The 24,407-nt window shown below is 41.4% G+C and overlaps 1 protein-coding gene across 2 annotated transcripts; it reads left to right on the top strand.

Moving 5' to 3' along the window:
• Positions 1–69: 69 nt before the first annotated feature.
• Positions 70–22,671, top strand: LOC311264118 (BTB/POZ domain-containing protein 10-like). Of its 2 annotated transcripts, none has more exons than XM_084364718.1 (8): positions 70–244; positions 8,345–8,595; positions 8,723–9,044; positions 11,817–11,919; positions 15,633–15,753; positions 18,145–18,342; positions 19,889–19,999; positions 21,162–22,671. In XM_084364718.1, the coding sequence occupies exons 2-8, from the start codon at positions 8,409–8,411 to the stop codon at positions 21,647–21,649; spliced, it is 1,530 nt and encodes a 509-aa protein (XP_084220844.1). In that variant the 5' UTR covers positions 70–244; positions 8,345–8,408; the 3' UTR covers positions 21,650–22,671. The 2 variants fall into 2 exon arrangements, with proteins under 2 accessions (XP_084220844.1, XP_084220843.1); XM_084364717.1 differs by lacking the exon at positions 70–244 and adding an exon at positions 3,217–3,511.
• Positions 22,672–24,407: the final 1,736 nt, after the last annotated feature.

Below are 24,407 nucleotides of genomic sequence, written 5' to 3'. Positions count from 1 at the left end.
CGTTAGTGTGTTCAAGTGGGACGTAATCCCTTGCATGTGCGGATGTCTCGCGATGTTTCACGTGAACTCCGCTCTCCCAAACCAAAATAAAGAATCCACAGCCAAGTTGATGTGAGCTCAAGAAGAATTGGTGTTTGACGAAAACTCCTGTCATTTAGTCTGCCACGCATTTGAGTGATAGCACAGCAGACTGTTTCAACAACCGGACGAAACGTCTAAACGGAATGTAGCCTAACGCAAGGAGGTAAAGAAAAGTTGTTTTAAACTCTTGATAACAGACTCAGCTAGCTAGCTGGCTAACGATAGCTCCTTACGGCTGGCGAGGTGTTTAGCTTAGCGGTTAACGCTAATTTAACAGCCTAACCAAAAAGTCTAAAATCCTCTTATCCGCTCTAAAGTCTCTGTAAAGCACGATGTCGACTGACGCCTTGCTTTTGACATGGTCGGTAAGTCCATGCACAGTTAGACTCAGAAACACAGCAGCTGTAACTGTACTCGGTGTATAACAGTGCCAAATTGATCTAGACAGAATAAATGGACGTCAATATATATGTCCTTTAATTGGTGCCACCTGGTTAACAGCGGTTAAAGAAGATGCAGGTTGAGAGCCAACTAGTACAAACTGCTGAATGTTACCTACCTCCAGCTAATGTGAACGTCGTTTGTCTAACATTAGGAACCGTGTTGTTGTTAAATTATTCAGCACTACATTTACATTTACATGTCTGGTTCATTTCACTCTATCTAGCTTGAGCTAGCTAACGTCCACGGATGCTATATCAGGCTAACGTAACTTCCAGCAGATGTAACCACGTTTGGTCACAGTTTACATGTCTGGGCACGTTAGTCCCTCTTTGTATTGATGTTAACTTTAAAGGAACACGAATGAATGTAGGTCACTGGTATCTGCAGAAGACCTATGTTGACGTGTTTTTAGGTCAACTATGTTCACGCTGTGGCTGTTGTTATTTGCATACTGCTTGATGGATGATCGATGTCTGAGCTTAATTATTTAGCCTACTTCCTTAATTCACCAAATCCATTCAATCCAAACTATCATCCCGGAGTTGATTTGATAATACAGGAGATATTACAGGAAAAACACCAAAGCACTGGTTGTCCAGAGGATACATACAGGATGATTCAGAAGGTCGATGTTGGTAGTACAGACAGATGTTCTTATGGTTAATCCCTTGCATGAACTGAATTCCTGGTGACCATTATCGTAAGAGATAAAACTCTGGTAAAGCCTGAGGTGACATATTGATGGCTCCATCTGGACCATGAAATATAGAAGGGGTGAGGACATGGCGTTATGTGCCTAAGCAAAAAAATATGACTTTTTCTGATGTTGCTACTGTACTGTAACTATTGTAGTCTTATCAGTGCATAACAGCAAAATGCATTCAGCTATGTGCCTCTTATCCTCCCAGCCTGGAAGAGCTGATGTAACATGACTTGTATGACTGCAATTGAGTCCCCTGGTGTCAAGAAGGTGACATTGCCCAAGCAGCCCCTCTTGCAGAACACAGTTTTGATTCAACCAGTGCCCTTAAAGGGGGACTATGTAGTTTAGAAGAAAACAACTCAGAATATTAATTTTTACAATATTAATGAGGTAATAATGCAAACTCAGAAAACCTTTTTTTTTTTTTTTCAATGACTGAATAAACAAGCTGTTCTCAGGGGAAAATAAGGTCCCAGAACACTGTTTGAAGCTGGAAAGGTGGCAGGGTCCGCCAAATATACACAAAGTATGACATTTTGCCCCAAGGTGAGTTCGTTTAGTTTATTTAGTTTATTCAGTCATGGATACAAAGAGAGTTGGTCTGTTTAGTTTGTTAAGGCACAAAAAATCAGTCACTGAAGATCTATGTCTTCTGATTAAAATGTATTTCCCAAAACTACATGGTGCTCCTTTTAAAGGCGATAGAAAATACAGTTTGTCTTTTGATTATGAAGGTATGTTATAATAGGGCTGGGCAATATATTGATATTTTTTCCTATCATGGGTGATACGAGAGTATATATCAAATTTTTGGATATCGTGATATCACATCATGTGTTGTCTTTTCCTGGTTTTAAAGGCTGCATTACAGTGAAGTGGTGTCATTTTCTGAACTTACTAGACTGTTCTACTTGTTCTAATACTTGGCTTTACCCAATTAGTCATTGTATATCCACATTTATCCGAATTATCTGTGTGTTAATAAAACACCAAGTCAATCCCACAATATTGTTGCAATACTGATATTGAGGTATATGGTCAAAATTATTGTGATTTTTCATTGTCCATGTCATCCAATTCCTGTGTTATAATATTACATTTCTAATGGCATATTGTGTTTTGCACTTGCAATCTTGATGCTGAAGGAGCAGAGAAAATACATGTGAGAAAAGCTGCAAGCCTGTATTTTTCATTTTTGGTGCTTCTGTGAATACTAGTTATTCAGCTCAACCTTTTTTATCGCCTCTATTAAGCTTTTATTTTTACTTTTTTCATATAACTTTTGTAATTTTGTAATTTTTGGTATTTTTCCATACATTTTTCCCAATGTTTTTTGAAAAGAAGGAAAACTGCCCCAGACAGTCTTTCAGGAAATAAGGCTTGTTTGATGCTGCCTTCAAGTGATGTTGGAAATATTGCTTTATGTGGTCTGGTTTGAGCTTATTTGAAAAAACAAAACAACAGATCAAATGATGCCTCTGGAAAACATCAAGGGGTTCTGCTAAACTGATATAAACTTACTGGGAAATCGATCCGACAAGATGAATGGCAAATAAATATGTATGTCCCTTACAAAACAAATGTTATTAATGACTTTGTCATAAATAGACGAGAAGTCTGACTAATACGTTTTTTTTTGTTTGTTTTTTTGTTTTTTACATGTTAAGAATATTAAAAACGTCATTTTTGTCATAGTTTCCCAGCTTCCAATTTGCCAGAAATTGATTGAGCTGGTGATCAAGGGAATAATTTTCATTCTGGTGTAGTTTCCATAACATTTCCCACTTTACGTTTAGTCGGGCGTCCTGACTACTGCATAAAATGATGTTAAATACATCCTGCAGTCAATGATAGCCTATAAGAAGGATCTGTTGTTGCTATTAAGAACCCGCATCCATGAAATGCACTTTTAGTACAGGCAGCTTTTGGAAGGGGGAGCTTACGAGCAGCACGTGAACGCAGCATCGCCCTGATTCAGTCAAGCACGCGGCCATTCACAGTTTAAGGTCCCTCCGGTGACTCTGAATGACTCGCCGGTGCACGTCTCACTCGCCTTGTAGACACATTTAGAGGTTTGGGTCGAAGCGGTGGATTTTACCAGCGAGTGAAAGTCCAGGTCGAGTGTGTGAAACGATGCTGATGAAGTTGGAAAGTAATGAGCGAGGATGCTGAAGCTGCCGGGAAGCCCGCTTTGTTCGGAGGAGCGCAAGGCTTTTGTGCCGCTGTCATCCCGCAGCTCATCCCCTGCTGCTTTGTCTTCACTTGGCCCTCTGATACCGACCGGTAGGTGCACGTCCGCTTTCAAAGCACCGCGTATTTTTGCTTTGTTTTTTTAGCTCGTCATTGTGCTACATGCGCACACTATCAGTACTCTGCTCTTTGTCTGATTTACTGTAAATACAAGATTTCTATTAGTGTCCTATAAAGAAGATCTCTGACTGTATTATCCCTGATGGGACTCACTCCGGCTGACTACCTTGTACTCAATACAGAGCAAATACTGATCTTATGATATATAATAGTATTCCTTAGTGGTACATGATGAGAAATTGATATAATATTCCCTAAAAGATGTATGAAAAAAAATAAGGATGTTATTCATATTGTTGTTAAATGGGGGTATTTCCCTCTTTAAACCACATATTCAGCATCCTTTTGCTGGATTTCAGCCCAGACTGCTGCAGAGAGCAGATTCCCTGTCTTTGCCCGTCTGTGTGTCGTGTCAGCAGCCCCTAAATAATAGATGGGACCCTCACCCCTTAGGGCTCTCACCTCGTGCTTTTAATAGACTGACAGGCCGCCTTGAGTTATTGTGTCTTGGAAAGGTTGGAGAACTTGGCTTGTATTTAACACATTGAACCTGCATGCGGAGCGCTTGTGAGCACTAGAGGCCATTGATCTATTCAGCAAAACACAAGGGAAATGGTGATATCAGGGGGTGGTTCTCAGTAACAGGAAATTGGACAAGTGAAATGTTAGCCCCCTCTAGTTCTTCCTGGCTGTGTGAAATCTTGGCTGCTGTAGATTTGCTTTGCCATGTGAAAGATGAGAGGAGCTGCTTGCCCTCAGTGAAATATCGCCTCCTCAGTTCTTTTGTTCCCCCGACCCTGCTGGTCAGGCCACTGGCTGCCTGCCTGTTTGGCTGGAAGACCCACTTTAGTTATTATTACCCAATTTTTGCCAAGCATTTAAATCCCATTTGAGATATACCATGCATTTATGCTCTGTTAGGCAGTAGTGTTACAGTTATAGCTTTCTAGATCACTTAATTGTGGCAGCTTCAGAAAGGAGGACCTGTCGTCTATGACAGTATTCTCTTCAGTATAATGTATAAGCATGTCAGAATGAACTACAGGGCTGACTACTGTTCTATACCTTTCAATGAATTGCCTTGAATGCCATTTTTTTTCTTCACATTTTCAGTGATAGTGTCTGTTAGATAGGCGGCAGGAAGTTGTCCTATGTGCCTGTCGGATGGTCCACCTGAACACAATGAACCAGAAAGAGATGTATTTGTTTGATGTATTTGTGTGTGTGTGTGCGTGTGTGCATGCGTGCGTGCACCCGCCCGCCCGTGTGTGTGCGTCCGTGTGCGTGCGTGCGCGCATCTTTGTGTGCACATTTCTTCCATTCCTCAGCTGCTATTGTGACCCTTGTCTTCCAAGGACATTGCCAGAGTCTGCAGCTATACTGTGAAGCTGACATGTTTTGAAGAGAAAAAGAACAGCCTCTCTGAGGCAGGATTTAAAAGTTAACTACGCTGTATGCACTGATTTTTCTAACATTTATATAAATAACATTGTTAAATCCTTTGTACATGACATCCTCTGTGTTGTGTTATAGATATAATCTTAAGCATCACATGACTGATGAGATGCCATCTAGCAAAAATGGAAAATGAATCTATGACCTTGACTGAGTGTAGCTTAGGCGGTTGTGGAAATTCAAGGTGATGTGCAGCCATAGCACTGCACTGTTGATGATTTAGTGTCATCTCTTCACTTGTCTTGCTACATCTTAGTCGTTTCTGTCTGGGTCTACCCTCCCAGACAGTTACCCAATTAGCCACTCAATCAGTCTGTTAGTCAGCTGGCCACCTACTGGCTGTCCAGCACGTTCAGATGTCAGCTAGTATCCAGGCAGGCTTCTCTCATTACCAGCCTTTGAAGCTCTACCAAAACATTGATAGCCTTTTCAGTGGATGCAGAGCATAGAAACAAAAGAAAGTCATCTCATTTAATCGTTAAGAGCTGATAAGCACTTGATCGTGCTTGATGCCTCAATGAAAGAGTTCAGGGTTTTACATGTAAGTGGGTTTTTGTGTGTGTGGCCATGTGCTGTGTAGAATAGAAGAGTGAGAGTCCACAGTCGACAGTAGATGGACATCATCATATTTCCAAGCAGCACCTCTCAAGAGAGCAAGGCTCTCTTCATTACTAAGATCTGAATGTGTTTCTGCCTTATAAGCTCAACGTTATTGCTCAGATAGCCAGGAGCAATGTCACAATAGAAGTGAAATGGATACATTCATCAACACAGTTACAGGAATGTAATTCATCATAATACAACAGACTGGAATTATAAAAGGTTTGGTACCATTTCCCTTTCTTTTATCAACACATCTTACATGTGGCTACTTGTTGTAGCCTGAGATGTGAGTAATTGCATTTACCTGATATTTTAGGCCGAATGTGCCATTACTCTCTATAGTAGTACTGCTACAAACAATAAAAAAATTAAAGACTCTTCATTTACTATCATAAATGACAATGAAAGAAACACATTCTTGAATTTAAAGGAACAGTTCACCCAAAAATGAAAATTCATTATCATTATCAGTCATTATCTACTCACCCCCATGCTGATGTAAAGTCAAGTGAAGTTTCGTAGTCCACAAAACATTTCTGGAGCTTCACAGCAAAACAGTGTGGCTCCTACACAACTGAAGTAGCTAGGGACTTATTTTAAAACATAAAAAAAAACACCAAACAAAAACATTAAATGACTCCATACAGCTTGTACGGCATAATAAAAGTCTCCAGAGGCCCCTGAGATCCCAAATTGATTTGAAAAGATGTTTTTTACACCCTTTTAGCTTAGCAACTATAGTGAAGATTTCTGCTTTTAAAAACATTGTAAATGATGTTTTTTCAAATCAATTTGGGATCTCTGGGCTCCTGGAGACTTTATGCTGGATGAGCTGTATGTTTTAAAAGAAGTCCCCATCTACTTCAGTTGCTGAGTAGAAAGCTGCAACACCGTTTTGCTGTGAAGCTCCAAAAACTTTTTGTGGACTGCGGACCTTTCAGTTTTTTGCAACCAGCTGTTAGACATTTTTGTTTGAAAAATGACTGAAATGACTTATCCGTTATCAAAATAGTTGGTTTTCTTTAGTTCAACTAATTGATTGATCCTTGCAGCTCTACATCTAATAACCCCCTTCCATCTTCACCTCCTCTCTTGGTTTCAGATCTTCATATATTTTCTATTTAATTTGCATATATTTTAAAATTGCTCATCTTTAACTGCATTGTATCGCTGTCAAAGTCAATAGTAATTTATGTTTTTGCGTCCCCATGCATTATTAAATTACATCCTTGGCTGAATCAAACTTTTCATCAGAGAAAGTAACAGAATGGAAAAGGACTGTTTTAGCCATGATGTTATGAGCAATACAACCTAAAATAATAAATGTCAAAAGAGTTAAACTATACTCATCAATTTTTGAGTGGTACTGAAGTGTGTGCATGTATGTGCATTAATATGTGCATGAGATTGTGTTTAAGTCCTTTCTGAAATGGAGGGCAGATATTATAACAGCTCTCTCAGGGCTGTTTGTCTGTCTCTGGAAAAAACCTTGAATTGCAGCAGACCACTCAAGGAAGCATCACTCGCTCCAAGGCTGGAGTGGTTGTTAACCCATCAGTCAAAAATGTCTGAGAAACCAGCCTGTGGAACATTAAACTCTTTCCGTGTGTTGCCCTGTCCCTCACTCAGTTTGTTTCACGTGGATACCCTCTCTAATGGACACTGGGTTGTGTGTATGTAGCTGCGGGCTGAGTTTGGTAGTTTGGTGTCTGCCCTGTTTCTGCAGCACTCAGGCACTGTAAAGGGTTCACATGAGTTGACTGCAGCCCTCTACTTGTTCCTCAGTTCAGCACGCTAAAAACAAACCCTTTACCCCCTGAGCCATTTTTGCACAACTGTGCGTGCGAGTGTGCCTAAAGAGGATCTAATCTGAGCTCCAAGTAATCTATCTCTTCATTGCATGAAATCATGCATCAGTGCTTTGGTTTCTCTATGATGAGTAGTGTCACCCCACTTGGAGTTGACGTTGTTCAAACTTTTATGGTAGTTTGAAGTTCAGTCTTACTGTGACAACATAGCAAACGGATAAAAGTAGCGCCACAGATTATTTTTCCATTTGCTGAATTGTCTGATTATGTTAGACTATCGTGGCACAGTCAGCTGGAAATTGTTCGGAAAGTTGTGAAATGATTGTCTCTTCTATATCCAGCAGTTACTTCTTTATGTGTGCCACTATATATGACAACACATAGATATCAGCCACCTAAATATGGCTGGAAATGTTGAAAAACATCCTATCTTACAATATTTCAGTTTGGTTTTTTTTTTTAATCCTGCATCCGTCCCTTTATCTGGGTCCACACCAAAAGTCCATGAGCTTGACTGTACATTGATGGTGTAAGTAGCGTCTTTTCAAATCATTTTCGGGTCTCGGTGCATCAGGAGGCTTGGATTACACTGACCAAGCATTGAATTTTAGTTTTAAAAACACATTTGTAACATAAAATATTTGGAGGTGTCGGTAATGTAGCCTAATTTTTCATAAATAAACAACATCTGAAGTTATGTACCTTTTGGGTCATCTTTTATTTGGGATATGGTTCTTTTATTTTTATTCTTTATTCTACTAATACTCAAAGCGAGACCACCTGACATTCTTGCGTCACCAAACATCTTCGATGTAGTCCAGTCTGAACAACATATTAACTAACATTCAGCGCTCTCACTTTAAGTTCTGCTGCTGTTTGGCTTAAATGAAAGACATGCTCATATCTTTGACTTTCTTTGTGTGTGCTCTCCTCTCTCTAGCAGTGACCAACAGTGTGGCTTGTCAGTATTGGACTGTGACCACCACCAGCAGCAGGTCAGCACCATGAGTCTGTACGGGGCCGGGGCCAGCGGTGGTGCTGTTGGAGGGGCGAGAGAGAGAGGAGGAGCAGAATATTACCGTGAGCAACGGCGGCGCTCCAGCGACCGTTCACGTGACTCCTCCCATGAGAGAGGGGAGAGTCAGCTGACGCCCTGCATCAGGAATGTCACTTCTCCCACTCGGCAGCATGGTGAGGAGAAAAAAAAGAAGAAAAGTCTCAGTTTAGTTGCCAAGTCATTGTTTTGTCTCCATCATGTAACACATGAACACCATTGAAGCAAGCTTTCAGTCAAACATGATGTCTCTCTCTCCCTCAGATCGTGAACGTGGCGATGGAGGCTCGTCCTCAAGATCCTCCAGTCCACGACCTCCCAGGGTTTCTCTTCCCTATTCACATTTCGGAGGGGCCTTGATTGGGGGACACATACCTCGAACCATTGGTCCTCCTGGAGCAGAGCACCACTCCAAGACAGTAGGCCAAGGACTGTGTGACATGATCTATGTGTATGACCTCAGCAGTAAAGAGGGACATCGCAGTGGACTGAGATTGGGAGAAAGAGTAACGCTCATTGTGGACAATACAAGATTTGTGGTGGATCCCGCCATCTTCACGGCTCAACCAAACACCATGCTGGGCAGGTAATGACTGAGACATAGATTAAATGTACGTGTGTATAGGTGCCCATGGTGGATGAATGATTTATGGTGCCTTACAGTTCAGAGTCAAAATAGCAATTTGGCTCTTGCTTGTCATTTTAGGCTTTATTCGACAGTGACAGTGGGTAGGGGTGTAACCGTACACAGAAGTCAATATTCAGGACAAGTTCAGTAAAAATAGACAAAAACAACAAAAAAAAGATTTTTATTTAATTTCATCACACAGTGGTGTAAGTTAGTTTGTTCCAACCAGGGTACACCTGGTGCCACCTAAGATAGTTGATACAGCCTGTAGTGCATTAAGCAGTAAACAGTTAACATACACTCATACATAATTTTATGCAGATCTAATTAAAAACAAATGTAAACATGTAAATGCTATTCGCTTCGATAATGCCTTTGGCCCTGTCTGCTTTCACATCTAGAAGCTGCTTAATAACAGCTTGAACAAGTTATTGGACTCTTTTGGGGTTTTTTTGCTTTGCTTGGGTAATTGACAAATCTGGGTAGGGGTGTCACAATTCTCCAAATCCTCGATTCAATTAAATTTTCGATTCTAAGGTCACGGTTCGATTCAATTCTCGATTTTTACATTTATTTTTTTTAAAGCACAGGTTGCTATGCCATTTTTAGACTAGACTTTTATGCAATATAATATCTGACCTTTGTTCGCAATGTACCACACTACATTGTCAAATTTAAAACATTTATTAACAACATAATGTAACAATAACTTCTATCTTCAGTCAATTGGAAACTTAAACAAAATAGCCTGCCATCTAGTTCCTCTTTTGTAACTGCAGTCTTCTTCACAGAAGATGACATTCAGGTTCACAACAAAACAAAACAAAAAATAAAAAGCCATGTCCATTGTCTTCTCTGAACAATTAAGTGTCTTAACAAACTATTTCCGAACAGTTGAACATATACAAGGTGCGTAAGGTGTGAGTGGGCGAGCAAGAGTGAGGGAGTGTGCGGACAGTGAATGAATGGGAGAGGAAGGAGAAGCGAAAGGAGTAGCAGTGGTAGCGACAGGAATAAAGTGAACAATATAGGCTGCAGTTTGGCTGAATAAAGGCGACGGCTCCTCAAGATACAGCAAAACTCCCTGGTATTATTTCCCGACTATCTTAACGCGTGAAAGGGGGTTCACCCCGAAGGTAAACACAAACTTCGGCCCTGGAGGAATTCATCTCCCCTGTGCTTCCCGACCACAGTCCGGGAGCCGAACAGGAATGGTGTAACACCATGCTATCGTTTGACTGGCTGTAGCTAATAGCTACTGGCTTAGCTAGTAGCTAAGTTAGAGGAGGTTGACCCGCAGCACTTCAATACCTGTGTGATTTTTTTTCCCCTTGGCAAGCCGACTGGACGTGACATGGGGGCGTGGCAGCATCAACGATTCCATTTTTTAATTAGTAGTTCGAGATTGTGACGAAATTTAAGTCGATTTCTATTTAAAATCGAAATCATGACACCCTTAAATCTGGGTGATACTGTATAAAATGCATCAACATGTTAGACGTGTTTCCACTTGCATACAACTGTCAAACAACACAGAAGCACCGTCCTCATCTGATCCACCACTTGCTCTCAAAAGTGTTCCCCCACAGCTGATTTGAAAGAAGCGAGCAGGTCCTGTAGCTCCGCTGTCTCATTTGAGCTTGCCATAGTGCATAGTAACAGTGCCACCGTCTTCTGTTTTTGATGTTTAATAGCAGTTGGAAAGCAGCTTTGAGGCCATTTAGTGGATTGAGTGTGGATCAGAACAGTTATAATCTCACCCACTGACATATGCTCTCACCATAATGTGACTGAGTCAAATATATTCTTTGTGTGAATGCATGCACAACACCATGACTTCTGTACGCCATGATGGTTTGGGATGAATACATGTATTCTTCATGGACAGTATTGATAGACAGGAATGTCGGGGGAGAGAGAGGGAATGGTACGCAGCAAATGGCTGCAGTAATATGCGCAGGGTGAGCCACCGAAGTGTGGGAAGTGCAAAATAGTTTTCTTAACGTTGAGAGTTATATGTGAGTTTTCAAATCATGCTGCTGGGGACTGCAACAGCTGGGTTTAAACTGTAAAACCATACTACAGGATACATATAACAGTATTATTATTTCCCTTTAAGCTTTACTAAAGAGGATAGGTATTTTGGATGTTTTATCTTTTCCCCTTTCACTCTGCCTACCATCTGCCATTCCCAGAAGCTAAAAGCTTTAACTGTATTGGTGCTGAAAGAACAGCTCCCCCTATTTAGTGTCCTTTCATATCCCAAAACAGTCCAGCAGACTTCTTGTAAAATTTGACCTCAACGTTCACCCTGTGAAATGCAGTTCTGATGCTGCCAGTTCCCTCAATAATTGTCACTTAACAATAAAACAACAGATGGTGTTTGTGTGTGGTATATATAAATGTGTGAATGTTGGTTATTAATAATTTGGTGATGCCGAATAATTCACATAGACTTTTCTGTAATGAATAAACCCAGAATCAGTTGTGACTGTTTTTCTTCTCAGAATAACATCCATTTAAATGGAGATTTGTTGTGATTTAGTATGTCTTTATTGAAGTTCTTTTGATGACTTTCATTTTGAAACATCGTTTTCTTTTGTGATTACAAGAAAGTATTAAAGCTTAAGTGTCTTCAGCATCTTATTTGTGCCATTCCATTTTTGGAGCTGATCAGAACTTGAATCAAACGGCAACAATGGTCTCATCTGTTGTTTTCTTTTCTCTCAGGATGTTTGGTTCTGGGCGGGACAACAACTTCACACGGCCCAATGAAAAAGGAGAGTTTGAGGTGGCTGACGGGATCAGCTCCACTGTGTTCCGAGCCATTCTGGTGAGTGCGCTCAGTTTAGGTCTTCATCTGTGACGTTCTGACATTTTTAGCTCAGAACAGCTCTATACACTCTGTCCCTGTTTGCTCTGTATAACACTATATCTCTCCCTCTCATTCTCATGCTTTTTTCTGTCTTCTCTCTCAATCGCTTTGCTTTTTCCTCATCACACTTGGCTATACTCTTCCTCTTTCTGGTTTTTCTCTTTTTTGTTTGCTCCTTCCCTCTTTCCTACACCATTCTTCTTCCCTCTTCCTATTTCTCAGGTCATTTTATCCTTCTTTCCTCCCTCCTCTCTCTTTGGTCCAGTGGGTTCAGAACCTTTCTGAAACATTGACTGTATCTCCCATGTTTTATTCACTTCCCACCCATCTCCCCCATCCTTCCATTTATATTACACACAGGATGTCTCACAATACTCCTACCACCACCTCTCCCTTCCTCTGTTGCTGTTCCTTTCTGCCACTCTTCTCTTCCACTCCATTGGTCCATCACTTCCGTTGTACCGGCAGGGGAGTTCAGCTCAGTCTTATGTGGAAGTCCTCCTTCTGTTTGGAATTTTCAGTTCAGCTACAGTTTTGGCACCGTGTGCAGTTTTATGCCAGACTACATCCCACCCATTTTATTTAGTTATATCTTCTAATCAAAATTCAAAATGATAGAATTACAGAAAATTACATCACTGTACTGTGATGTAGCCTTTAAAACCAGGAAAAGACTTATGTCATATCATGATAAGAACCATATCCCAAATCTAAGACAATATATGGTGAAATATCAAGATAATAATGTATATTGATTGATAATATTGATCTATTCCCAAGCCCTATGATCATCATAGTTTGTGCTGTTGAATTGAATCACTTGATGGTGTTAATAATATTTTGCTTCTCATAAAAATCACTGTTTAATCCAATACAACACCACTATAAACACAGCCGTATAGTGTACCATAGACTCGAGTCCACAGAGTACAACTGTTACTATGTGGTCCAGGATGCAACAAACCTGGGTGGAATCTGGCTGGCAGCCTTTCCTGTGCGTCATTCCCCTTTTGTTCCCCACGCTTCCTGTCTGCTTTCCTACTGTGTAGCCCCTGTCAGACATGCACCTCGTTATGCGAGTGTGAAAGTAAATGACAACAAATCACTTGAATAAACCATGAAAGACTTAATGAGCCAAGTTTAAGTCGTGCCAAGTACATGGACGACTAAATGAATGTCCAGCATAATGCTGTCTAAAATAGAAATGAAACAACTCCCACCATAGCATGTTGACATGCAGTGCTTGTGCCTGGAAAAATTTGCTACCTACATTAAATGGTGAAACTGAGGAAATACAACTGATAATTCACTAGAAGTGAGGTGGAAAAAGTGTCCCTCGTCTCCTAAGATCACCAAGGAAAGTAATTCCATAAGTCTTAAAATCCACCAGTGATGCGTCCTTTTTCCTTCATATCAGAACTGCTTAAACTCAAAAGAAGTCACCCCTTCCTCACAAGCACCACCTGCCAGATATCGCCTAAACATGTGTCTCTATAAATGTCCTGGCATGTCTCAATAAAGCCATAAGGAACATAAAAAAATCTAGTCAAGTCAGTTTTATTTATATAGCCAAAAATCACATATCACATTGCCTTTACAATCTGTACAGAGTAGGACACCCTCTCTCCTTAGACGCTCGTTTCAAGTAAGGAAAACTTTCCTAAAAACTCTTTTTAGCAAGGGAAAAGGGAAGAAACCTCAGGAAAAGCCACAGAGTAATATACAGATTACAATGACAAAATATCTGATACAACTAGATTATAAAATACTGTATATTTGGAGGATGGAGTTCCAAACGGACAACTGAGGCGTCACCACGTGGCACCTGAGCCACACGATCTCCTCTCCACCACCTAAAAGAGGACAGGCCACTATAAGAATGTGAGTGAAAAAATGATTACAAGACTTTTGATAACAAAAGTACAGAAACATAAAGTATGCATAGATTGTAAAACATAAGTGAGCAGGTATCCATTGGAGGGGGGAGGGGGGACTAAGGAAACAATGATCCAGCATTACATGAACAGATGAAGCATGCATTGTTACGTATTCTATGTCTGAAAGGGGCTTGCAAACAAATAAAGGCCGAAATGCTGCACGAAAAAGTCTTAAAACATAACTGAGTCAACCCCCAAACAGCTGAAGTATTTTAGAAAGCAGTCTCACCACGAGGTCCATTTATCAGCTGTTTTGGAGCTTTTAGTCATATCAAATTTGCCCAGTTGTCATGAAAAGCCAACATGGATGAAGAGTCTGTAAATTCACCTACAACCGTCTGCTGATAGTGCCCATGAGATTTGATCGATAAGAGGCTCCAGAGCAGCTACTAAATGGACCTTGTGGTGAGGTATTTCTGTCAACTGCGCTTTCCAAGGTCAAGAATAAACTTTGACCGACATATGAAGTATTCATTTAAGACAGGACTTCTTATAGAAGAAAATATTTACAGTATTGTGTTACAGTGTATAGGGTATATTTTTATGCTCAACTGTATTTCTGTTTCAATGACTATCATCACAACATGACTTGGAGATGGACTAATCATATACAGTCGAACAGTGTACTGCTGAAAACATTTTGGCTAAAAGCACAGAATGAACGGAGGCAGCAGAACAGAGACGGGTCATAAGTGGAAACGCTTGTACTTCTACTGTGAACCCAGATGTTTCTGAGTCATTCCATTCCATTGGGTTGACATTTATCCTAATATATTGAGTGGTTTTATTTCATAGGTAGATATTTGCATTGTGCTGACTTCAGGGTTTTCTATCTTTATGTTTTGTGATTCCTATTTCTATTTTTCATTGGGTCCAGGAAAATTACAAGTTACAGCTTCAAATGGCTTTGTTTGTCACATAGTACTTGATGTCTCTTTGTCATGTCTCTGCGCCTGAACAAAATATTAATTTCACAGTTTCAAACTTATCTGAACAGATTTATCTTTCAGTCCACAGTCCTCCAGCACGAACATATAATATTCCTGAAAGCATTCCTGGTGAACGTTTGTTGATATGTGGCTTCCAAACTGTTTGTGGCAAGTGCAAAAAACCCTCCATTTGCCTCAGGCCTTTAGTGATGCACTCACAAAGAGCAAATAATTGCTTGATTGTGGTTATGGCGTAATGGATTCTGGCATGAGTACGTAGGGATTGAACAAAACCCAAGGAGACAGCCGAGTGAGAGAAGCACAGGACGGGACAGGACAGGACTGAGAGCAGTGGCTGTGTTGCAGCCTGCAGTGTTTGAGTACAAACTGTGAGTGTCGGAGTTGACGGAGGCTGCACAGAGACAGGGAGAGGAGGGGAATTGGAGCAGGGGAGGAAAGTGACGTTGTTAGCTTTTGCTTTCATCACCGTTTGCTCTCCACACCCCCTTCCTCTCTTCTCGCTCTCCTCTCTCTGTCGTCTCTCTCTCTCTCTCTCTCTCTCTCTCTCTCTCTCTCTCTCTCCTGTGACGTCCGCTGGATTTTATTTTCATCACCACTCTCTTGCTCTCCCACCCTCCCATCCCATCCCCTCCCCTACCCCCCCCTCTCTCTCCGTCTCTGGCGGCAGTGTGAGTGGAGCGGCATCAATAATGGCGTCTTGTTTTTTCTCCCATGCTTGTGCGTGAATGCCTGCCATTCTGCCTGTGTCTTCATTTGTGTGTGCGTGCGTTGCTGAAAATGGCAGGATTACTACAAGTCGGGGATAATCCGCTGCCCTGACGGCGTTTCCATTCCCGAGCTGAGGGAGGCATGTGACTACCTCTGCATCTCCTTCAACTACAGCACCATCAAGTGCAGAGACCTCAGTGAGTACACGCTGCTTGTTTAGCTCTAACTGTCATATTTACGGTGCGAAGTGAGCAGTGCTGCAGACTGATGAAGCAGCTGGACGCCGGTGAGTGTGGAGCTCAGATCGTTGTCATTGTTATTGTGTAAGTGCATTAGAGAGGAACACAAATAGACTTTGCCTGTTTTGTTTTTATTGCAGCATGTTTCACATCACTGCATATTTGATGAGGTTAGACAGCTTCTAACTTATTTTCATTAAGAATCTGTTGGTAGTAATAAGTCAGTGATATTGCTGATATACAGGATGTTGACATTACTGTAGCTGTTACTGTAAATATAGCAGTCTAAAAGTAGAGGCACAGTACATCCATGATTAGTATAAGAAGACGGACTGATGTCGCTGTTTGTCTGCATCAATGTTGTTTGCGTACATTCATTCAATGATGCTTTGTGTCTGTGTGTGTTTTTGATATTAGGGTTGTTATTGTGCACCTTTGCGCTTCTTGTTTGTGTCTGTGAGTGTGTGGGAGGAGCAGCTCGCAGGCTGCTGCTGCTGTGTGTGTGTCTGTGTGCGTTAGTGTGTGTCAGGCTCTAAGTAGGTCATGATTAGCTGTAAGATTTAGCGCTTGTTATATAAGCATATGACCAACCAAGGAGAGCAGGTACTGTTCTTTTACCAACAATATGTGGTTTTCAGGGTTTTCCAGCATTAAAGCTGCTTTTTGTGTTTTCCTTTTGTTTTATTTGAGTTTGATTAAATCCCCCTCTGTTCTGGGTAGATCCACACGAAGGCTGCACACATAAAACATGTTTTCTGTTTGTATATTCATTTGCATTCAGAGGTTCATTATATCTGAAATTACTATGTTTAAGCAGTTTTACACAGGTAATATTTTGGTCATAAGTGGTGCAGTACTATCTGAATATCATCAGCTGTACAGCTAGAAATTCCCTTTAGGGTACAGATTTGGTCTGAAGAAGACATTACTGTTACTACTACTATAGTTATGTCTCCGCCTGTGTGTAAACTGAGCCCAAATACTTTACGGAGACAGTTATAGAGACGAGAGCAGGCTGTAGTTATTTTCCCTTTACTTCCAGAACATTGCATGAATTAGAACAGTAAAACCATAGTGCTGATTACCTTTTCATTCCTGAATTTAATAGTATTCAATAATCAGTTGCTCGGCCTGCTCAAACTATGTCCATTCAAGATGTTTTTCACTGAGAAAAACAATGTCAAGATGTCACTTCAAGTTGCAATGTGAAGTGTTGTAAACAGAGTTCCTCTTTACATTCACGTCCTCTCACCAAAACTCACTGTATCTTTCTTTGAGCTCTCACAGATCGTTGAAAAAGTTTGTTTTTTTCTCCACATTGTTTTCATCCCTGTTTACTTGCTACAGTATCTGTCTTCTTCTTCTTTGCCTTTTTTGGCAGCATTACTGCAATTCTTGGTGCATTAACGCCACTTGTTGATCAGTGAAATACTCTGAAACCATTGGTAGGGATGCTTATCACATGACTCATATGCTCGTGCAACTTTATGCACGCGCACAAGGACAAACAAAACATGGGCCGACACTTAAGAGGCTCTGTAGCGCCTTTATCACTGTTCCTGTTACACCCAAAGGCCCCAAACACATAATATGTGTGCACATTTTGAGGTAGATAAAGCTTTGCCTGGTCTTACAAACAAAAATGTTTGTGTTCTTCTTCTGCTACGATGTGATTATAAAACAATTATCGATGCGTCAAAAAGTTTTAGATCCATACACGATTTTCTCATTGTGACTACTTGCTACTTAATTACTGTGTCTGTAATCCTCCATTGTCAAATGGAATGGATTAAATTACTCTTTGCTCACACTGAGCCATTCTTACCAACGCTTAAGAAGTAGCCTAGCTTCCAATGTAAACATGACGCACATGTTTATGTCTGTTACATTTCACCATCCAGTTGGTTTAGCCATAGGGAACGTCCAGCTTGGTCCTAATGGGGGTTATGATCTCAAGAATTGGGTTTAATTGTCAGGTCATTGACTTTTCTGAATCAGCATTTTAAGTTTCCTCTCGGGTGCTCTGACATCTGTGTTTTCCTCAGTCTGAATATAATCATATCAGTTCAAACTCCTGAACTGTTTATAAGCAGAAATAACATGATGCAGAATCTATGATGTGTTTTTAATGGAACCATTATTAGGTGACAAACAGTAAGTTATTCAAGCTACTGAACAGTAAACATGAAATTTAATTTTCAAGTCTTAAGGTTGAAGGAATTGATATGAACACTTATTTAATTTGCCATGGAGGTACATAACTTTTCTCAAACTTAAAATAGCACTTGGCTACCCTAGTTGTTGTAGGACAAGTGATCCAGCAGTGTCCTACATCCTCTCCTCCCCTAGGCGCCCTGATGCACGAGCTGTCTAACGACGGGGCCCGGCGTCAGTTTGAGTGTTACCTGGAGGAGATGGTGCTGCCGCTGATGGTGGCCAGCGCTCAGAGCGGAGAGAGGGAGTGTCACGTGGTGGTGCTGACTGATGACGACGTGGTGGACTGGGATGAAGAGTACCCACCACAGATGGGAGAGGAGTACTCGCAGAGTAAGATTCTTTAACTGATGCTGGACCTGATCATACTATTTTTACTATATTTGCCCAATTAACCCAGCTGCTCAGGTGACCTGTTTTTTAGACAACATGTCGGCCTTGAAGCCATATTCTGACATTTTTAAACCTCAAAAAGCTTTTTGTCATTGAAGGGTCTTCAGTCACGTCTGAGTCGACCTGCTGCAGATAAAGCAAGCACTCAGAAATTTCTCCCCGGCTGTTAGTGAAAAGAAAACTACCTCAGTAAAAAAGAAAAGGAAAAACATGCAGGCGGGGAGCTATGGTTTAAAGGATAAGTCTTGTGATTATTTGTATTTTTATTATTGTCAAAAAAAATGAATCTGTTAACAAGTATTGTGTGTGTATTCATTTGTCTGTGTCATAGAGCTCCTTTGTTGTCCAAAAACTCTCAAAGGCACATCAATGAGTCACGCTGTTGTACTGGGTCCCACATACACCATGGTGCTGCATAAAAACCCACCAGAGGCCTCATAACAGAAACATTTCCTGCTTGTACTATTTTAACTTTTAAAAGATATATAAATCCTGTCTTCCTATTACAGAAACAAATCCTAAATGTCGTATACTATCTCAGACCCTGTATCTCATCTTAACTTGAAAAGTCCTAAGTTGAACTGTGAAGTCTATTCTTCAGTGGGCCCTCATCCTGTCATGCATGAATCTGTTTATAATGTACACGACACTGCCTGTATCCTTGGCAGCAGCTGTCTCAATTTAGTTGTCACTGGCTAGTTAGCTTGCAATAATGGAGAGTAAAAGACGGGTGTTCAGTTTTAGCTTCAGTGATTCAGAGGCATTAATTGTGTCGGTGCAAGAAAGCACATAAACCCATCAATAAATGGTCCAGGAAATGTAAAGCTAACAGGCTAACATAGATGCTTTTAAGCTTCTCCAACAGGCTAACATCAATGTGTGTTAGCTTTTTGAACAGGCTAGTATCAATGTTAGATTCTTCAGCAGGTTAACATCGATGTTGGTTAGCTTCTCCATCAGTTAAGGTTTGAGTAGCCTTTCAGTAACTTGGTATATTTGTTGTTCATGTTGTTCCCCTTCTCATCGTCATTGCCACACAGACCTAAAAACAGTGGTGCTGCCATTTTTGGCAGTAATTCTGAATGTAGGAGAAGTCTATGCCATCCTAGAAATTCTTCAGTTAGGACAGTTTGATAATAACTAAAATCCTCTCTAGTATATTTGATTGGATTTATTCCTAAATGAAGTTGGGAAACATGCTTCTGTAATACAATAAATCCTAAACTGATTTAAGATAGGATTTCATATTTAGGAAGTTTCTGTAACGAGGCCCCAGAGCACTAAATGTGGATTAATCTGCAGCTGGATACAAATAGTACCGAACAAATATACTATTCTTTCCTGTTTGAATAACGGTTACTGAAAACTACACTGACCAGCTGTTTTGGGAAATCAGGAAACCTTTTAACCTTTTCAGAAACTTCAGATCAGTGGTTGAAGGTCATGCCGTGGATTCATGTGTTGATTGTCCCTCTTTCATCAACAGTCATCTACAGCACCAAACTGTACCGCTTCTTCAAGTACATCGAGAACAGAGACGTGGCCAAATCAGTGCTGAAGGACAGAGGACTGAAGAAGATCCGACTGGGAATAGAAGGTACTGACTGATTCAAAGGGTTTTCTTCTTTTATGTATTCTCCAAATGTGAAGAGAGTATTCAGTCAGAATAATGCACTTAGAGCTTACTGGCTGTCAGGAGAGTGTAGAGTGCAGAGAAGATGTTCTTGTATTTCACAGCATGCTCATTTAGTTTGGAGGCAGGATGTTGGATAAATTATCTGGGTCATTCTACAGCAGTACGGATCAGAGCACAATATTTCAGACCCTGACACTTTGATTTCTGTAGAGGTTTGTCTTCAGCTGTTTTCCCACTGCAGCAAACATAACACTGCCAGACTCTGAGTTGAAAAACAAAAGGGCCTCGAAGAAAGATCATTTTTGGGTCATGGTGGCTGTTCCAAGAATACTGAAACTTTCCCCTAGGACCGCAGCAGGAAACCTTTAACTTTAAACATGATTGGGCTTCACTTTGTGTCCACACACTGGGGATGATGTCAGCACACTGTAAAAGTCTTAATGGCTGACCCTGATGCAAGAGTTTCCACAACACCAATAAAAGGCTCTCTAAAAAGTGTGTTTTTCCGTTCTACAGGTGATTATGTGCCTAAGTATTTCTCAGCCAGGATCAGTCATTTCCCGAAGCCTGTGGCAGTTGCCTGGCAACTGGACCTGGCCAAGAACTCGTCCGACCCCCCAAAAAACGATATATATAAACTAATGAGACTAAACATGTCAGTGAGTGACTTTCAGACAGGACAAGAGATGGTTGTCAAATGATCAATCTGTCCGATTCTGTCAAAACAGCATCAAACAGCATGTTCACATGTTGACTTCTCTTTTCTCGTTAAAGCTCCTTCCATGTTTGTTTACCTTTTTTTTTTTTTTTTTACGCCTCTGGGCTTCCCCCGGTAACCCCATGTTTAATGTCACCACGCTATGAACTGTGGGTAAAAGTCAGTAAAAATGCAGACATATGGAAAGTGTGCACAGGTCCACGATTCTGCAGACTTTGGCTGAGGGACTTCTCCACAGCTCATAGTGGTGACATTGGGAAAGATATTGGGAGCCTGTGTGTGTTCAGATGGAGCAGTTTCCCCGTTTCCAGTCTTTAAAATAAGCTAAGCTAGCCATCTGCTAAAAGCAAAAGCTCTAGTTGTTTCTGTTAATTTTTTAATTTTGTGTTGTTTTGTTTCCTCCAGGATATCCAACCTACAAAGAGAAAGTGAAGCGCCGTCCTGGAGGTCGTCCTGAGGTCATCTACAACTATGTCCAGCGTCCTTTCATCCGCATGTCCTGGGAGAAGGAGGAAGGGAAGAGCCGCCATGTGGACTTCCAGTGCGTCAAGTCCAAGTCCATAACCAACCTGGCTGCGGCCGCCGCGGACATTCCCCAGGACCAGCTGGTGGTCATGCAGCCTACGGGGCCGCAGGTGGATGAGTTGGACACTCTGCCGCAGCCACCAGGCGTCAACGACCCCTACCAGCTGCCGCTCGGACAGGGGCCAGAGAACAACGCCGGCCCTCAGCTAGCGCAGGGCTACGAGGGCCCGAACCAGCAGGCTCAGGACAGTCCGAGCCAGGCGGCACACAGCCTGGCCCACGGCAACCAGCAGCAGCAGGGCGGCAGCCACACTCAGGCCACGTACCACTACGAGCCGGACCCTGACACACCGTCACCCTCTGCATGAGCCAGGCTGCACTGAGTCCCTCCTCCACTGCTGTGTTCACACCAACAGCAACAAGGGCCTATTTATTATTACACTGAGATCAAACACTAACACACTGAAAGACTCTGAGCGTCCATTGATTGAACTCACAGTCCCTCTACAAACTGTATGAAATTGAAAAGGTGACACGGGTAGAGAAACTAAGCTAAGAAGCACAGAACCTGATTGGCCTTCAACAGCCAATAAGCACACAGTTTAACCTCTCAGCAGAAATTTAAAGCACTTCTGGCCACTTGTTGCTTTCAGTGTGAACACAGACTTTTTTCAAACACAGCCTCCTCCTCCTCCTACCCCACCTCCTGTTACCCCACCTCCTCCTCCTCCTCCTCCTCCTCCTCCTCCTGAGTGGCAAAACACCACTTTGCCTTGTGTTGCACCTCTGCTGCAGCCTCTCTCAGTCAACACAGCGTCCGAATGAACGAGAAAAGTTTCCAGCCAAGGACGGACGACGCACATCAGCAGGACTCCTCACCCACCTCAGTTCACTCTTTGTTTTTATTTATCTGACCAAAGGAGAGTTTAGTTGCATTCTGTGTGCATGATTAAAGAAGGAGTGCTGTATTACATTATAATGAAGCATGTGTGAGAGCTCTGTGTGTGCATGTGTGTGTGTGTGTGGTGCTGCTAGGATACTGTACCTCACTGGGAAAGTGGATTTCAGTGCCTCTTCAGAGTTTATTTGGGCGCGAGTTAGGTTGGCTGTGAAGATTCACTTTTCCCAGCTCAGTGAAGGCCTTGATGAAAGGATTTTTGTTTTACACATGTACAAGTTTTTAAGAAAATGTTCTACTCCTTCTGTTCCTTAAGCCAGTTGATTTGGTTCCCAGTTTACATTGAGTCCTCATTTTCACTTGTTTGCTCCTGTTTGCGTCCTGGCTGACCTGCACAGGTTCATCACCACCGCTGTGAGCACACAGGATGTCAGAAGAGATGTCAAAAGATGTTAAACACAATGTTTTTTCTAATAAATGGTATTCACAACACTCTCGTCTTGAATGACTCGATTCCTTATTTTAAAGGACCAGCTCACTTAAAAATAAAAATTCAGTCATTAGCTACTCGCGCTCATGCTGATGGAAAGTCGGGTGAAGTTTAGTAGCCCACAAAACATTTCTGTATCTCCACAGCAAAGCCGTGTGACGGCATTCACCCAAACAACTGAAGTAGATGGGGACTTGTTTTAAAACACAAAAAAAACAACTCATAAAATGGCTCCATACAGCTAATCGGCTATAATCCATGGCTGAATCTAAATTTTCAGTCCCACTTAATGTGATGTGTTTGCTGTTATCACTTCTCATCTGTGAGTGCGTGAAATTGAAAGGCAAATATAAGCCACTGATAGACGGCCCTAAAGACTACAATAATAAAATGCATTTAGATTTCCTCTACAGTCTGTACTAAATATTTCTGCATCGTGATGTGGCTGAATGTTATTTCTAGCCAACACAATTCAGGTTATGTTATAATAAAGTGACTGTTTCACACACTCATAAGTTCTACAATGTCATTATTGCAATGAATTGTGGGTAAATAAATCGGTGTCCAAGTGGAGTCCAGTGGAGTCTGCAGCCTAAGCAGACTCTCTGGAAGTCTGCAGAAAGTCAGCTTGAGGGCCCTCGTGGACACGATGGAATGTGAGTTTAAACAGCCCTCAAGACATTCAGACTTCCCACGAACATGCCCGCAAAGTCTGTGAGTGCGGATATCTGGACGCAGCCTAAGTCTCCAGAAGCCCTGAGAGCTCAAATTGATTTCACCCTCAACACACGATAGAGCTGGTGTACCCACACAGCAGGGCTAACGATTTTAGCCTAGCAGCTACAGTGAAGATTTTAGGTTTAAAAAGGTTGCAAATAACATCATTTTAAATCAATTTGGGAACTTCAGGCTTCCAGAAAGTTGGATTACCCATGCCACGCTGTATGGACACATTTTTTTTAAACGTTTTTTTATGTTTAAAAAATAAGTCCCCAGCTACTTCAGTTATTTAGGAGAATGCTGCAACAGTGTTTTTTCTGTGAAGCTCCAGAAATGTTTTGTGGACTACGAAACTTCAACTGACTTTCCATCAGCATGGAGTTGAGCAGTTAATGAGTGAATTTTCATTTTGGGGTGAACTTATCCTTTAATCTAGTTCAAAGGGGTCTGAAGCTCTGGTGCTAGCTGTAAGTGACGTGCCTTCCACTTCACTTACTCTGGATTTCTCACTAAAAAATCAACATTTAAGCATGATTTAATATATTGTAAAAATAATATTTAAGCCCTGTATTGTGTCCAAACTGTGTTCTACAGGGAAAAACATGTATGAACATAAAATGCTGGATAGAACAGGTATAAATTCACAAAATGGTCAACACCAACATGCAAATCGTTTCCACTAGAGCAGGTTTTTATCCTTATATGTGAGTTTATTGAGGCAAATATGGCTGATTAAAACGATTTCTTAGTATTAGAAATAACTACTCAGATAACTTGATAACTACTATGTATCAGGCACCGTTCTGATATGGTTATTATGATAAGGTGATAAGATGTCTGATAGATAGTGGAGGCCGGCACACAGTGTACAGGCTGATCTGATCACAGTGTAATGACTCAGCTCTGGCTCTGATATTCTGCATCCCAGCTGGTGGAGCATTACTCACATTATCGCTCTGTCATCACAGCAATGAAACACATTCCTCTGCAGAGCATCACTTTAACCAGATGTGGGAAT

The sequence above is a fragment of the Pagrus pagrus genome (genome assembly GCF_965226575.1).
Source record: "Pagrus pagrus genome assembly, chromosome: 10".
Lineage (NCBI taxonomy): Eukaryota > Metazoa > Chordata > Actinopteri > Spariformes > Sparidae > Pagrus > Pagrus pagrus.
Note: the sequence above shows the minus strand (reverse complement) of the source record. Positions and strands in the feature narration are given on the sequence as shown.